General features: G+C 36.2%; 2 protein-coding genes across 5 annotated transcripts; one reads left to right on the forward strand and one right to left on the reverse strand.

Moving 5' to 3' along the window:
* Positions 1 to 1,654: 1,654 nt before the first annotated feature.
* On the forward strand, positions 1,655 to 14,439 carry LOC116842863 (protein N-terminal glutamine amidohydrolase-like). 2 transcript variants are annotated; one of them, XM_032812638.1, is made up of 6 exons: positions 1,655 to 1,797; positions 2,224 to 2,441; positions 2,803 to 2,964; positions 10,198 to 10,351; positions 10,454 to 10,724; positions 11,495 to 14,439. In XM_032812638.1, the coding sequence occupies exons 2-6, from the start codon at positions 2,338 to 2,340 to the stop codon at positions 11,647 to 11,649; spliced, it is 846 nt and encodes a 281-aa protein (XP_032668529.1). In that variant the 5' UTR covers positions 1,655 to 1,797; positions 2,224 to 2,337; the 3' UTR covers positions 11,650 to 14,439. The 2 variants fall into 2 exon arrangements, with proteins under 2 accessions (XP_032668529.1, XP_032668528.1); XM_032812637.1 differs by lacking the exons at positions 1,655 to 1,797; positions 2,224 to 2,441; positions 2,803 to 2,964 and adding an exon at positions 7,379 to 7,784.
* On the reverse strand, positions 3,228 to 5,028 carry LOC116842864 (isochorismatase domain-containing protein 2-like). 3 transcript variants are annotated; one of them, XM_032812639.1, is made up of 5 exons: positions 4,965 to 5,028; positions 4,504 to 4,650; positions 4,048 to 4,188; positions 3,775 to 3,960; positions 3,228 to 3,695 (listed from the first exon to the last, which is right to left on the reverse strand). In XM_032812639.1, exons 1-5 carry the CDS (start codon positions 4,965 to 4,967, stop codon positions 3,543 to 3,545), a joined length of 630 nt encoding a protein of 209 aa, XP_032668530.1. In that variant the 5' UTR covers positions 4,968 to 5,028; the 3' UTR covers positions 3,228 to 3,542. The 3 variants fall into 3 exon arrangements, with proteins under 3 accessions (XP_032668530.1, XP_032668533.1, XP_032668531.1); XM_032812642.1 differs by lacking the exon at positions 4,965 to 5,028 and adding an exon at positions 4,915 to 4,955; XM_032812640.1 differs by lacking the exon at positions 4,965 to 5,028 and having other exon boundaries at positions 4,504 to 4,907.
* Positions 14,440 to 14,734: the final 295 nt, after the last annotated feature.

Below are 14,734 nucleotides of genomic sequence, written 5' to 3' on the forward strand. Positions count from 1 at the left end.
TTTCAGATTTCTTTAAGCTAATTTCCGTTTCTTTTTTTGGTTTCTTTAATCTTCTATTATTGTTTCCTGTCTTGGCTTGACAGCGAAAAGATGGTAACATGTGATACATGAATTTTAAAATATTCAATTCTCATATCGCATATCGCATATATTCGTCAAATATTATCCTCAAATTAAGGTTGCGTTCTGAAATTCATTGCCACTGAAAATCTATAGTTCATATTACGTATACTATAGAATTTCAGCACCGGCAGTGAATTTTGGAACGCAGCCTAAGTTAATGTTACTGTTATTCTTGGAAGAACGTTTCGGCCTATATATAGTTTTATCTAATATTTGATAATGTTTAATATTGATAAAAGGAAAGAAGAGAGTGCAAAAAGGAATTTTGTATTTACATTTACACAACATTCTTTTGTCATTTTTTATCCAAAATCTTTTATTTGCTAAATTAATAATTTTCCTTAAATATTCTCTTCATACCTCCCTAGAAGGATATCGTATTAAATAAAATCCAGATATGTGAATTGACCTTACCTAAACGGCCCGACCTTTTCAGCGTATAGATGAAGTCGGCTGAAGCAGATTCCACGCTGTCACGCATATTTTCTTTATCGAAGCGCGACGCATCGCGCTTTATTAAAAACGTAAGGTTAAGTTCGAGGGTCTCCATCGACCCGAGACTCTTTTGCGATGATCAGTCGGGTGTATGCCCGACGACTTCCGTATGACGAGACATGACCATGGACCTAGTCGGTAATATGGTACGACCCGTTAATACGTTTACATTTACGTGCATTACGCACATTATCCGCTTATTTCCAGACTGGTTTTACCGTTTATCCATAAAAAAACGTCTGTCGACCTTGTTGCAATATCAGTTGTTGATTAGTTCGTATCGAATGAACTTTACGGCAACGATTTACTCAGGGTAACATCACGGAGTTGCATCACGAGGCGAAAACTCTTTGTGCCGCCACATACAGCGAAAGTGGTGCTATACATAATTAATGCACAGCATAAACGGTTCGATTAATAACGCGATGGGCGGGATATACGCGTATAATCCATTTACCGATACGATGGGCAGCAGTATATCGGCTGTGAATACTTCGGTAAAAAAAAAAAAGGGAAGGGAAGCATTGGCTTGCTCTAAAAATAAAGTAACTCGGGGGTCCAGGGGCGAGACGAGGATAATGCTCGAAAAGATTTAGAAGATATCGAATCGACGACACAAGATCTGCCGTCAACGATGTGTAAAATTGTGTGCATACAATTTGAAATTCTCATTTAATCTTAATTCTCTTCTAAATCTATTATACTTCCCTTATAGAAATATCATACTAAGAATCATTGATAATTACTTATTTTCAGTATTAAAAATACTGGATAATAAGTAATTATCAATGATTCTTAGTATGATATTTCTATAAGGGTTGTGTATCAACATTGACTTATTCATGTCAAGTTTCCCGACAATCGTTCACCGTGTGTTTATTTAGGCGAGCTATTATTTATCGATCGCTGTCGGCGTGCAGCAATCAGAGAACATGCTGAATTATGCACGTGTTAATTGCTGTAATGTATAAAATATTGATCTTATGTGATCTCAAAAGTCGCGCGCAAATCATGCACGCGCGTTGCGCAGTCGGTCAAGCTCATGCATGCACCTTCGCATGCGGGAAAGCAGTTTTTCTCTGAATATATCAGATGTGCTGACGCGTTTCACTTCTGTGCTATTTTATACGCGAGCAATGGCAAGTTGTGTATGGCGAGCTTTATGCCGTCGCATGAGAGGTCAGTAAGATGTTATTGATATCAACGACGTTGTGATAACGGAATTGTTATTTCGTAGTCGTACTGGTATTACTATTATTTGCATGGTTAGACACAAAATGGCCTAATGGAGGAAAACTCATTTTTATTAGAATTTTGTTAGATATAATTCACTTTACCTTGTGCTCATGATAAAACGGAACGCATGTTTAAATTTCGCGGCTTAATCAATGAAGTGAAATTGTGTTATTCATTATTACAAATATATATAGATGTTATATAGATCGCAATATGATATATAATTCGCAATATGATGCTGTTGAAATACTAACGTATGCATACTATTTTCAAAATCACTTTTAAGTCGATTCGTTGATACGATGTATGATAATAGAACGAATTACAAATAGAATCGCAACTTTCACTTGCCGTTACTTGTTTTGGTAGTACTGACGAACCAGCAGAAAAGCGCGGCAAAAGTGGTGAAGTGTGGGGTTCGTGACACGAAATAAGCACGCGACGTTTGTCCTTATTTACGACGTTTATCCTAATAAATTTATCATGTCAGGAGAGAACGAGGTTGTATTGAGATTCGCAAAATTGTCGGAGAAAGCATTTACGCCAACGAAGGGATCAGAATATGCGGCGGGATATGACTTGCGAAGGTATATTGTTTCAGAATGATATTTAACGCTATTGATCGCCAAGAATATTGAATATTTCTCGCATAATACATAATAAACAATTTAATTAGATAAAGGTACTTGTGTGCAGTTTTTTGTTTAACTATAGAATGTTGAACTATCTGTGGTACTTGAATTAATGAGTCAATATAGTTAAGAATCTAGTTGTCTTAACAGTGAAATAGTGTGTAAAGCAAAATTATGAATTATAATGTTTAATACTAATATCTCTCTCTCTCTCTCTCTTTACTGGATATTGTGAAATTACTTTCTCAATAATTCTTGAAATATAATGAAAACGATTTTATGACAGATTCATAATTTTTTTCTTATATAATTGCAGTGCTTACGAATACGTCATACCAGCACGTGGAAAAGAATTAGTTAAAACTGATTTACAAATAGAAGTTCCTCCTGGCACATATGGCAGAGTTGCACCACGATCTGGATTAGCATGGAAAAATCATATAGATGTAGGTGCAGGTGTTATAGACGCAGATTACAGGTACATCAAATTACTACATATTTTAAAAGTTGATTACGGATATATTAGGAGCTAATTTATTTTTCTTTTAACAGAGGTAATTTGGGTATAGTGTTGTTTAATCACAGCAATGAGAATTTTCAAGTTACACCTGGTGATCGTATAGCTCAATTAATTTGTGAAAGAATTATATATCCAAAGATAGAAGAAGTAAAGTTCCTAAGTGATACAAATAGAGGTGCAGGAGGATTTGGTTCAACAGGCACAAACTGAAAGATTGGAAGTAATTCAATTTAATATGCTTTATTGATCTAAAGAAACTTTCAGGGTTTATTATATTTTTTTTTAGTTTACACATACTGCCATTTTTACATTATTTTTACAATATATCTAAGTGTTAATCATAAAAAATAATTTTTACGACGTACATTTGTATTCTGGAGTGTGAAAATAAAGTGTATATTTTTACAAAATATTCTCTACTATCTTTTAAACCTATTTAAAACCAACTATTATAAACAAATATACTTTATCAAAGGAATTATTGATTCAATAAAGTATAACATTGCAACAAGAAACATTTTCATTTTCAGGAATATTTATATTTTGGCAACAGGAACAAGTCCTGTGTATGCAATTGGTGTTTTAACAAAAGAGAGTACATTCTTAAATTCCTTGTGATTTGAATCTTTCATCAATTTGTATAAAACATTTTCGGAAGTGGTTATTTGACACCCTATATCTCGCATTCTCTGCAAAAAAACAATATTTTGTTAAGAGTTTGTCTATATGTATATGTTTTAAAAAGAGATTATATATATATATAGTTACCTGAAGAGCAAGTAGTCGATCTTCTTGAGTACGAGAATAACAACAGTTTGCGACAAGATGAACTTCATAACCATTCATTCTTAAGTCAATAGCTGAGTTTTCTATACATATGTGTGCTTCAAGGCCTATTAGTATGATAGATTCAGGTTTTTTGCCAGAACAAATTGTTGAAAGTTCTTTACGCAACTAAAGAAAAGTAAGATAAATATATACTTGTGTCTAGCACTGACATATTATTTACTTATTTATTATGCAAAATGTATATGTACTTACTTCAGGTATGCACATATTAAATTGGGTCTTAGCAAAAACTTTGGCACCAGAAATATCAATTTCAGGAACAGTTTTTCCTAGAGCCTTTGGATACTGTTCAGAAACTATCATAGGCACATTCAGGATTTTTAAAGCACTGACCTATACACACACACACACACACACACATATATATATATATATATATATATATATATATATATATGTTTTATATAATGATTAATAATGGCCTGTAATAGTACTTTTAATATTAATTTGAAAATAAAGTAATATATATATATACATATATATATATATATATATATATATATATATATATATATATATATATCTAATCATAAAAAAATAACCTAAACTTATAACTTATACATATGTTATATTGTTGAATTATTTTTCTGATAAATAGATAATTACATAATTTATGTCTATAATATATAAAATATTTCACATGTTTACCAGTCTGGATGAATTTTGAACAAACAGATCAAAGCCTTTCATAGCCTTAGCAAATCCTTCCTGAATATCACATACGAGTAACGCAGTTTTTCCTTGGTTAAGTACAGCTCTCGCAGCATTCATAGTCATTGTTTTAATATTATTATTCTGCGTATAAATATAGGTTAAAAATATATATCGGAACAACTGTATTTTTTAAAACTAATTTGCAGGCACAGTAGAACTTATTGCGACTTTGAAATATGCGTCATCATTACGCGTTATCAGCGTATGTATGCGAAGTGAGATTAGAGGTCTGTTCTTTTGCTCTGTATTTCTGCACTGGTGTCATAAGTTAAAGTGAAACAAATATATATTTGTGTCACTCTAACTTGTTGCACCAATGCAGCAGTGCAGAGGAAAAGAACGGACCTATTAATAGACAAAGTTGAGGGCGCGTTAGGTTAGAAAATCTGTCATACCATCTATCTCTAGCTGTGTGACTGGAAGACTTCGCCCACCCGTCATACAGTTAGGAATAGGCACCTTTTTTTATTAAAGTCCTGAAAAAGAATTTTACAGAGGTATGCTTTGTAACAAATAAATGAATTCAAATAAAATATAAATAAATTTTATTATAATAAATTTAAAAAATATTGCACAAAGTGGTACATGTTTTTAATTTAACATGATGTGTTGGCACCCATTATCAAATGTAACAATTGTGGAAATAATATTGAAATAAATAGAGAAACATTAATGTAACGATGCAGGAATTGGTACTGTGTGAAAAAATGTACATATGAAACGTGTCTATTCATTGCTGGTACTTGGTTCTGGCTGATCCTCTAAAGTAGATGTTTCTGGCTGGTCCTCTGAACTGGATGATACATTTGCGCGATGATATCGAAGAAGGTTTTTATTCGTTCCGAACGGCTATAGACGCGTTTGAAAAGAAATTCGCACAAATATCCAAGAAAGAACGTGATTCTCTCGGGTTCCGTATCTTGGAATATTTCCGCGAATTTCTCTCCAAACACGCTCTATATGTTGTATATGCGCGCCTGAAAATTTAACTTTTTAAGACAACGCACAAAAAAACTATAAAAATACAATTGATAATGGCAAAATAATATACTATATATTAACTTGCAATTTTTTTATATTCGGTAAACCTTCATATTAATGATATCGGATGACCATGACCTTGACATATATTGTAAAGGTAATGACTCTGAATAACTGAAGGGTTTAGCCGAATATTGTAATAAATATTAATAAGTTAAAACATTTCTCACCACTGTCAGGATCGACGAAGTTGTAGGAGTGGTTTACTGTCAGATGCCTTCATTGCTCAAGCATAAGACTTCCAACAATCTGACACAATGGTGGTTCCTGGCAATATCCACTTCTTTATGCACGCCAGGAGTGTCTTCTCCGTCCGATCCTGAACCGGAACGACAAAAAACTTCTTCGTATCCTTCAAATATCCAATGACCTGTTATTAATTGACCACGATTGCATTTCCTTTTGCCAATTTTTGCTTCATCGATTTCAACTGTGTCCTAGACCACGCTTTTCACTCTGTTTTTCAGCCCAGAACACAGATCTGTAATAAGAAATAATATTAATATTTTGTACAATATTAAATATTTTTTAGGATATATAGTATATATATGAAGATGTCTTAAAATATGCTTACCTCTCGGCAAAAATTGAACCAGTCCACAATCGTGGCCGATACTACGCCAGTTTCATCCATTGTGTCATCTTGACATGAATGTCTCAACAATAAGAAACATGCAATAATGTTGCAAATTGTTTCCACGTTAAGATGACTTTTCCCGAACCAAGTACCTGCTTTTGCACTTAGCTTACTGCTTCGACACACGTTTCTTATGTACATTTTTTACATTATATCGTTTCCTACATCGGCATATTAATGTCTCTTTATTGATTTCAATAATATTTCCATAATTGCTTAATAGTGGGTGCTAACACACCATGCCGGATTAAAAAATCTAGCAGCTTTTTTTTGCTCGCAGTTAGACGGTCAAGCTCTATCAATCCCGTCATCTTTTACAAGCAATCTGCGATGTTGCAATGTAAAACACATTGTTACGCTTCATTTGTTCCTTATAATATTTTTCAAATTTCGTATAAACCGCTACAGAGCATGCGTATGTGGCCACGCAGCATGCGCATGAGGCCGCGGAACATGACATGTCGCTGGACATCGTCGACAGATTTTCTAACGGCTCCTGCCCACAGGACGCGGCAACGCTTACCACGCGACGGAAATTCGCGCAACAGCCAATCAAGACATGGCTTACTGTGTCTTACTGTAAAAATTTTTGCTAACGTGATCAATATGATCTATCTATAAAATATCACTTTTTTAGAATATCCCATATAACAGACTTTTTAAAAACTATCTTCTATATAGTATTTTTTAGAATGTAAATTGCTTTTAAATGTTGTAAATTATACATAATTCCACCTTTTATCAGATCTGATGAGGACTTAATCTAGAAAATTATTATTGAGACGCACCACACTTTGAACAGGTTCGTCTCTCACTGTAATAATAAAAAATGTTTTATAAGTAGGAAATATTTACAATTATATTGTTTGTTACTTGCCTCAATATCTGATGAAGCTTCTTGCGAAATTCATTACACAGAGCTTTTTCAGATGCAAGTGCAGTATCGCTCTCTCTCAGTTGCTGCTTCAAATGATACACTTATTGCACCAGTTCAGCAGTGCAGCTAAAAAGAACAGACCACTGGATACATCTCATAACATCTCATAAAAAGCGATACTACCGCCTCACGTGTCTGCTGTTGGCGCACTCTATATAGGCACGCTCGCGTGCGTTTGCGCAGTCGCAAACGGCTGTTGATGCGAATCACGTATAGGAAGGCTTGGTGAAGCGTCGAGGCAGACAGTGGTCGAATAATGTTCCGAGTAGTCAGTGGTGCAGCTCGTGGTTGAGGGAGCTCGCGAGAGAGAAAGAGAGAGAGAGAGAGACACGATCGTCGCGGCGGACATTTGTTTATTATGAAACTCGCGGAGTGCGCGCGATTCGTCTAAGCGCTGCAGTGTTAGAGCGCGCGCGCGCGTTGTATTGTATTCGCGGTGCGTTCGGCTGGCGTATCTCGGCGTCGTGTCGTTGTCCCCGCGTACGGCGAGAGCGTCCGCAAACGTAGGATGGCCGTGGAGTCTCGCGTGACTGGGAACGCGAAACCCTTGGTACCGCTGTTCACGAAGGCGGCCGACTGCGTGCATACCAGCTGCTACTGGTGAGTGCCATTATTTCACGCCGGCACGACCCGCGTTACGCCGTGGCGTGCCCTGAGGCGGCGATCGATTCTCGGGCAAATAAACGCGCCGTATTGCGGCATGCACCGCGGCTCCGATCGATACGTTGCGGCGGTGCGGATGGTCGAGCGAGCGCGTGGCCATCTTCACGGTATGCGCGTGATCTTTCGGCGATTTTTCGTCGCCGCGCGATTTGAACGGGCGATTCTAAAGCGAGATGCTTAAATCGACCGTCATTGCTCGAAACTTGTCCCACGTGAGATACTCAGATGCGGATTTACAGTCAGACTGGTATTTTTACTTGAATCACACGATATATGCGACGTCACATTTGCAATTGCGATTCAGCTGAAAGATTCCCATCTAACTCAAAATTCAAATCTGAATATCGCACCTGAGGCAAGTTCCAAGTAGTGACTATAGACGATTTTTGGCGATCGTTTGGCGATCGTTTGGTACATGTACCAGGTTGTTTTTGGGCAAGTTTACATCAAACATTTTATATAAGTATTAAATATTCATATAACACAAATATCCAAGATATCTTCCAGAGATATCCAGATATCTCTGCGACGTCTCTAGAATTATATTTTGAACATTTATACTGTACAGATATTTAGTATATATGTTAAATGTTTGATGTAAATTTGCCAATGACAGCCAGGTACATATACCAAACAATCACCAAAAATCGCCTTATTATTAATGGGGCTCTAGTTTGGTACCGGCACTTTTGTAGTAGATGAATGTATTTCAGAACCATTTCGGAGATCGATCGATCTCGTAGCATCTACGATGTGACACACGAATGTTGTGTATTTTGTGTGCACGTTCGATTGTCTTGTTACTTTCGGTTTGAATAGGTGTTCTCTCGGCAAAAGGGGATTGTCATACCTGTCGCCGGTACCGTTTGGTCTCGTTTATCGGCGGTTACGTGCCGGTTAAGTGGCGCGAATATATGAATCGCTTGTGTTGCAATTAATAATGCATGCGATAGATAATGTGCACGACACGACGCGGCACGCGAAACGGTTCTCGTGTCGAACAACTTGCACGAACACTGCGTTCACATTGGTTTCCTCTTTCTTATAATTACAAAGGACACGTTGCCCCCGCTTGGCAAACTAATCTGGATTAATATTTCTTGGATTTTTATTGCGCTAATCACAGCTTCCCGATCTAGTAACCCGCGCTGCTGCTCTTATCCAATATTCCTGGCGATCCTTGTAATTCCCAGAGCGCTTTTTAGAAGCAGATTAATGAATTCAGCTCTATTGTGTATGCTGTCGCTAGTGTTTGTTATTGTGTCGTTTTCAGTATAACGTTTGCTGGGTACTGATATACGCAGCACATTTTTTTCCTTTCAAAACGGAGACAATGTATATCATTTATTTAACTGTTGGTTTTTCTTTTTAGGTCAAATCAATATATTAGTCGCAAAGTTGCATTCAATATGTTTTTCTGTAGTGTGTGTTTGTAGGTCTCAATTTATTTACTTTACTTACACATGGTTAATATTTTCAATTAAATATCTAATGCTGAAAAAATGTATTAAAATATCCATTTACAGGATGCGGATGACACTTAAGTTTTTCTTAAACCCTCTTAGAATTATTACTTTTTATTAAGATATTTGTTTTACACAAATTTTATTTTATACTTTTTTCATATTTGTCTCGTATATGTGTTTTTTAAGGATTTACTGTTTTTACTAATTGTTATAATTTATTTGCTATCAATATTATGTTTTATATTTAATTTGTAATTGTGAAAATTACAATTGTAGTAACTACATTTGCACGATAGCATAAAACTAGTTCATTAATTCCTGATGTTACAACCAATCTTTTAAATCAAGTCCATTTAGCAATATATACAAAAATAAATTTAAAGAAAACAAATAAAATGGAAAATACAAAAACTAATCCATTAAATTAGTTAAAGAAACAAAAGAAAGTCATTTCAGATACTTGCTTTACTTATTTCATGTTGACATCAACGTCACATTTTATTTATTTTATTCGGTAGTTACAGCATCAGTAAACATTATGAAAATAAATTAAAATGGTATCGTGTAAACGAGAATATCTGCTTTAAGGGGTTGCTATTGAATGATTGTTGTTAAAAGCGACGTCGAGATGTGCAAATGTAGTAACGTAGTTACATGGTGTATATATACGTGTATTATCTGTGTGTGAAAGTTTAATAATTAATTATAAAATACATTCTAATATGCGTACTATTTTGTGACTTTTTATTTTGCTTTGTACTATCCTTATATTTCCTTATATTTCTTTGCTTCATCCAGTGTGACCAGTTGTGACGATTATTTGCTCATAAATCATATCCCGCGTCAGATTGGTTGAGGGTAAACGGCGATATCCTCAATTTCAGCGAGGAAAATGTATGGAAGCTCTGTCAAGATGTAGCGACCAGACACCCGTCTGAACTGCAACATTGTCATGTTGCTTTCATAAGTAATCCACGACGGAGCGTTCCTCTGTGGCGTCAGCGGGCTGGAAAGGATGAGGATAAATTGGTCGTATGGGTCAGTACTGTAGGAGGACAATAACTAAGGAATCACAGCGTCTCTCTCTTTCTCTCTCTGCCTGTTTTAACGTTTCACGAGACCGTTGCTTTCCTTCTGCAGGACTACCATGCCATTCTCATCTACGCGCCCGACGAAAGGGCGGTGGTGTACGACTTAGAGAGTTCCCTGCCGTTTCCCACGCACTTCTGGAAATACGCTACCGAAACCTTCAGGTCCGACGAGGCGTTGCGACCCGAGTATCATAGAAGGTTCCGCCTGGTGCCTGCCAGCGTATACCTGCAACAATTCGCGTCAAATCGACATCACATGAAACGCGAGGATGGCACATGGATAAAAACACCGCCGGATTATCCGCCGATCTCGACGCCAAGTATATTGACCAATAGAATTGATATATACGTGTTGGTTGTAAAATTATGTTGTACAATCGAGTCGACAGTTAATTTTACACTTAATTTTGCAGTTAGATTGGATTAGTTATTTCGGTTGCAACTAGCCAAATTAAATAATTGTCTTCTAGGACAAAGAAATTGACGAAGTGGGAAGATGTTGCCTGATTTCTCTTGGTATAATTAATCCGGTCAGTTTAGATTAATTAAATTGGCTTGGCAAACTGAGATTAAGAATTGTATAAGTCTGCAGAACTGTCAGCTCATGTTTTTATATGTTGTCGCGTTATAAGATTTTTTCAGCTGATACGTTGACTAGTCGTTATTGGTTTTACATGTATAGAATATCCGATGATTCGTTATGCAGCCGCGGTGTAAAATTCATTAAACTAAACATAAAATTCGCAAATAACTATGTAGATATTTAATTATTAATTAAAGAAAATTAGTTCATTATTGCGGACAATCATATACTAATTTTCTTTAATTAATAACTAAACATCTGCGTAGTTATTTGCGAAATGGTAGAGGAATTTTATGTTCAGTTTGATGAATTCTATCTCGTGACTGCATAACGAAATTGTCAGACACTTGCTTTTATGTAAAAATGATTTATATCTTTTAACATTTTTCTTTTCCAGTTACTCATATTTTGATTGTGTCATAATTTTTCGAACATCACGTATGCGCATTTATATGTCTACTTGTGTATGATATTTCTGACTCATTGGATTTGCTTCAAATATTTCAGCGTGCAAGGATAATCTCGACTCATTTATCAACATGGAACAAGGAACCGGATTAGGTGTTGTAATGAGTTTGAAACAATTAGTCAACCGATTTTATAGGCCAAATGTTAATACACAGGCGCCGACGCCGCCTCAGCCGCAAGCTGCAGCGACTTAATCTGCAGTGTGATGTTCGTACGCTTCGATTAAAAATCTTGGAAATCAATATATGGCCTAAGGAAATTGGTTTGGTGTACGCACCTTTGTGGGCTAAAATAATTGATCGAAATTTGATAATAATGTTAGTTAATCGCTGCTAACTCTAGCAAAATTTTAAATATAAAGTCGTTGCAGTTGTATTTCTATTTGAGCAATGTTGAGCTGGAACCGAGCAGATTTTCCATTTTCTGTACATTAAACTTATTGTCGTGCGTGACACTTTCGTCACATCGTGAGTTTGAATTTCCAGATACGCTCTACGCGATGATTTATTCAATATTCTCGTAATTATTTTCTTCGTCGTGTCACATCTTGTGTATAAATATTACGTACTACTTGCATTATGTATGACATGGTGCGCATCGATTGTTTACCATTAATATCATCACAAATATTTCATATATTAACGTTGGTTCCAGATATAAATATTAAAAATTTCATATTTTATTCTTAATCAAAACTTACGTATATATATCGATAACAGAAACACGCACTTTTGCAAACATGATACAGGATGACATTTTACTCTTTGGTCAGAATGGCTTGCGCCGTTTGAAGGACGATTCTGCTGAGCTGCTTTCTGAATAATCTCGATAAGTGCTTATCTATACTATATTAATGGACTCCATCAAAATCCATTTGCTCTCTTCTTCTAAAGCCTTCTCCTTCGCAGAGTTTATACGGGGTGGGATACCCCTTTCCGACGACGCAGCATGTCACATTCGATCGCGTTCAAAACTCGAATCGTGTTTTATATAAGTACTGTTTCGTCTTCATGCCATAAAGCGATCTTTCTCACGGCTTTACTCTGTCAGTGGTGTTATTATAATTATTGTGTCAAAGACTGATGTATTTACAGAGAGTTATCCGACTTGATCCCTTTGTCTATCGGCGCGTGTTCGATGCGCGGGATGCGATTAAAGCGCTTATAATTACTGTGCGATCGATGTAGTAAGGTCAAGAAGTTAATCTTTGCGACGTAACGTAATTATTACAATTATTGTAATTCTTGTGATACTTTACACTTTCTATTTTGAATACCTATGCTATACTTATCTACTGTTTGTACTAAAAGCCGATTCTTAAGAGATACATGTTCGCTTGTTGAGCGACTTCTCTAATTGGCGTATTAACACGAATGGAGACGTGACGTCGGCGCGCGACCAATTGTTTAACATCGAAGAACCTATGGGCTCAGCAACGAACGCACGTTGCTTTAGCGGCGATAGGAACAAGTTTGCAACGAAAACTTAAATTCTTTGTCTGTTCTTCAAACGCAAGATTACGCAATGTTCTCTTATCCGTTAAGACTATTATAAGCTTGTTACTTTTTCTCTTATTTTATTCACAGGAAATATTGAAAACTTAATTAAACTGGTGCACGATTTAACTTAATTTTTTTAGAATATTTTTTACTACACATTATTAATATATCTGCGTTTGCGGATTGACGATACTAACTCTTTGCGTTTCAAACACGAGGAGTCGGATACGAACAAATGGCGTACATTTAAACGTTCGCGAGATTACGGAGCGGCCTTCGTACACCAGAATAGAGCCGATCGGCTTGGATATGAGTGCGATATAAGTTTAAAAATGCTCGCCAACCGTGGTCGGCGCGACGCAACCTTGGGACGCAAAGGGTTAAGTCGCGTGTTATGTTATTATGCACATTTTATCAGATATGACAGCCTTGAAAGTTCGCCTTTGTGCGCCGCGGATTTGCTCCAAGTCTCTCGCGTATATTCAGTTTATATTATTTAACGACAATTTACCGCGTGCACGAAGGTCCCGTTTTCTTGATGATATCTATACTTCGATCATGGCTGTTAAAGAGTTGTAAACAGGGAAGTTTATCAACAAGCGATTACTATATCGAACTATCGACTCGCCGCGTGGGTGCTGCGAATGATGATACACTATTAACACGCGAGAAAGAATCCACTGGTGTCGATAGTTTTAAGAGTTCGTCCATTCTTTGCCTTCCAAAGTCTCTCACTAGTTCACTCTACCTTTCTCATCGAAATATGTTTACCTTTCGATTCGCATGTACCATGTTACTACATGCGTTATGTACTTGTAAGCGCGCAGGAGTCTACGGTTTCGAAGTATCTAGTCACTGAAAAAAGAAAAAAAAAAGAAAACGCTTTAGTGTAAATCATGCGACGGCAGTCATCGCGACGGCAGTCATCGCGACGGCAAACAGGTTTGTTTTAATGGATACGCGTAACATGTGGGAAATTCGGGACCGACTTTCTTAGCGAGTATAATCTCGAGGAACTTTATCAAAAGACAAAAATACCGAAAAAAAGATTCTCTTTATCGTTCAGACAAGATATTGCTAAATATATCAGAGCAGAATTATTACGATTATGATATATATATATATTGTACACGTATACACACATATATATATATATCAATATTTCATATTTATTATACGGATATATTGTAATTATATTGTATCGATTTCGATACACCGATCAGAGTTTAGTCGAAAATGTTAACTTATACAATGTTTTATATATATACATATATATATATATATACATATATATTTGTCGGCGTTCGGTGACATATTCTCTTACCATTGTCATTTAAAACCTGTACACGCTCGGACGTAAGGATCACGAGTCTATTGCCACGTTTTCGCATATTTGCAGAGAATCATGGAAACTTCTTTACGACCTTCTCCCTTCGAGTATATGATGGGTTATTACAATAAATGGATGCACTCCGTTCGTCTCAGCTTCGAATTTTACAGAACACTTTACAACTTTTCTGATCAACCATGTGTCCTAAAGTCCTGTCTATGTTTCCTCGATCGGTTATTAACCTTCTCACTATTGCAGCAACCATCGCAGTCACCGAGATCAGTTACGAAATCAACACCGTAGGGCTAAATTTGTTCCTCACGCTTTTGTGCTAAGAGTATTATTCTATCTTTATCGTTCATTACATGCCGAAGGAAGATAGAAAATGATGCTTTCAGCACGAAAACGTACAAGATGAACTTGGCTTAGATACAATACATTAAGGTGTTA

This window comes from Odontomachus brunneus, unplaced genomic scaffold (genome assembly GCF_010583005.1).
Source record: "Odontomachus brunneus isolate Ranch 3 - 2012 unplaced genomic scaffold, Obru_v1 Obru_scaffold_028, whole genome shotgun sequence".
NCBI lineage: Eukaryota > Metazoa > Arthropoda > Insecta > Hymenoptera > Formicidae > Odontomachus > Odontomachus brunneus.

What these genes read in the sequence shown, in the direction of transcription:
- LOC116842863 (XM_032812638.1), top strand. Translation starts at nt 2,338, where the DNA reads ATGTCAGGAGAGAACGAGGTTGTATTGAGATTCGCAAAATTGTCGGAG. An exon ending in GCGGGATATGACTTGCGAAG is followed by an intron (nt 2,442 to 2,802) that starts GTATATTGTTTC and finishes ATATAATTGCAG; the next exon opens with TGCTTACGAATACGTCATAC. An exon ending in TCCGCCGATCTCGACGCCAA is followed by an intron (nt 10,725 to 11,494) that starts GTATATTGACCA and finishes CAAATATTTCAG; the next exon opens with CGTGCAAGGATAATCTCGAC.
- LOC116842864 (XM_032812639.1), bottom strand. An exon ending in TTCAAAATTCATCCAGACTG is followed by an intron (nt 4,189 to 4,503) that starts GTAAACATGTGA and finishes GTGTGTGTATAG; the next exon opens with GTCAGTGCTTTAAAAATCCT. An exon ending in ATCGACTACTTGCTCTTCAG is followed by an intron (nt 3,696 to 3,774) that starts GTAACTATATAT and finishes GTTTTTTTGCAG; the next exon opens with AGAATGCGAGATATAGGGTG.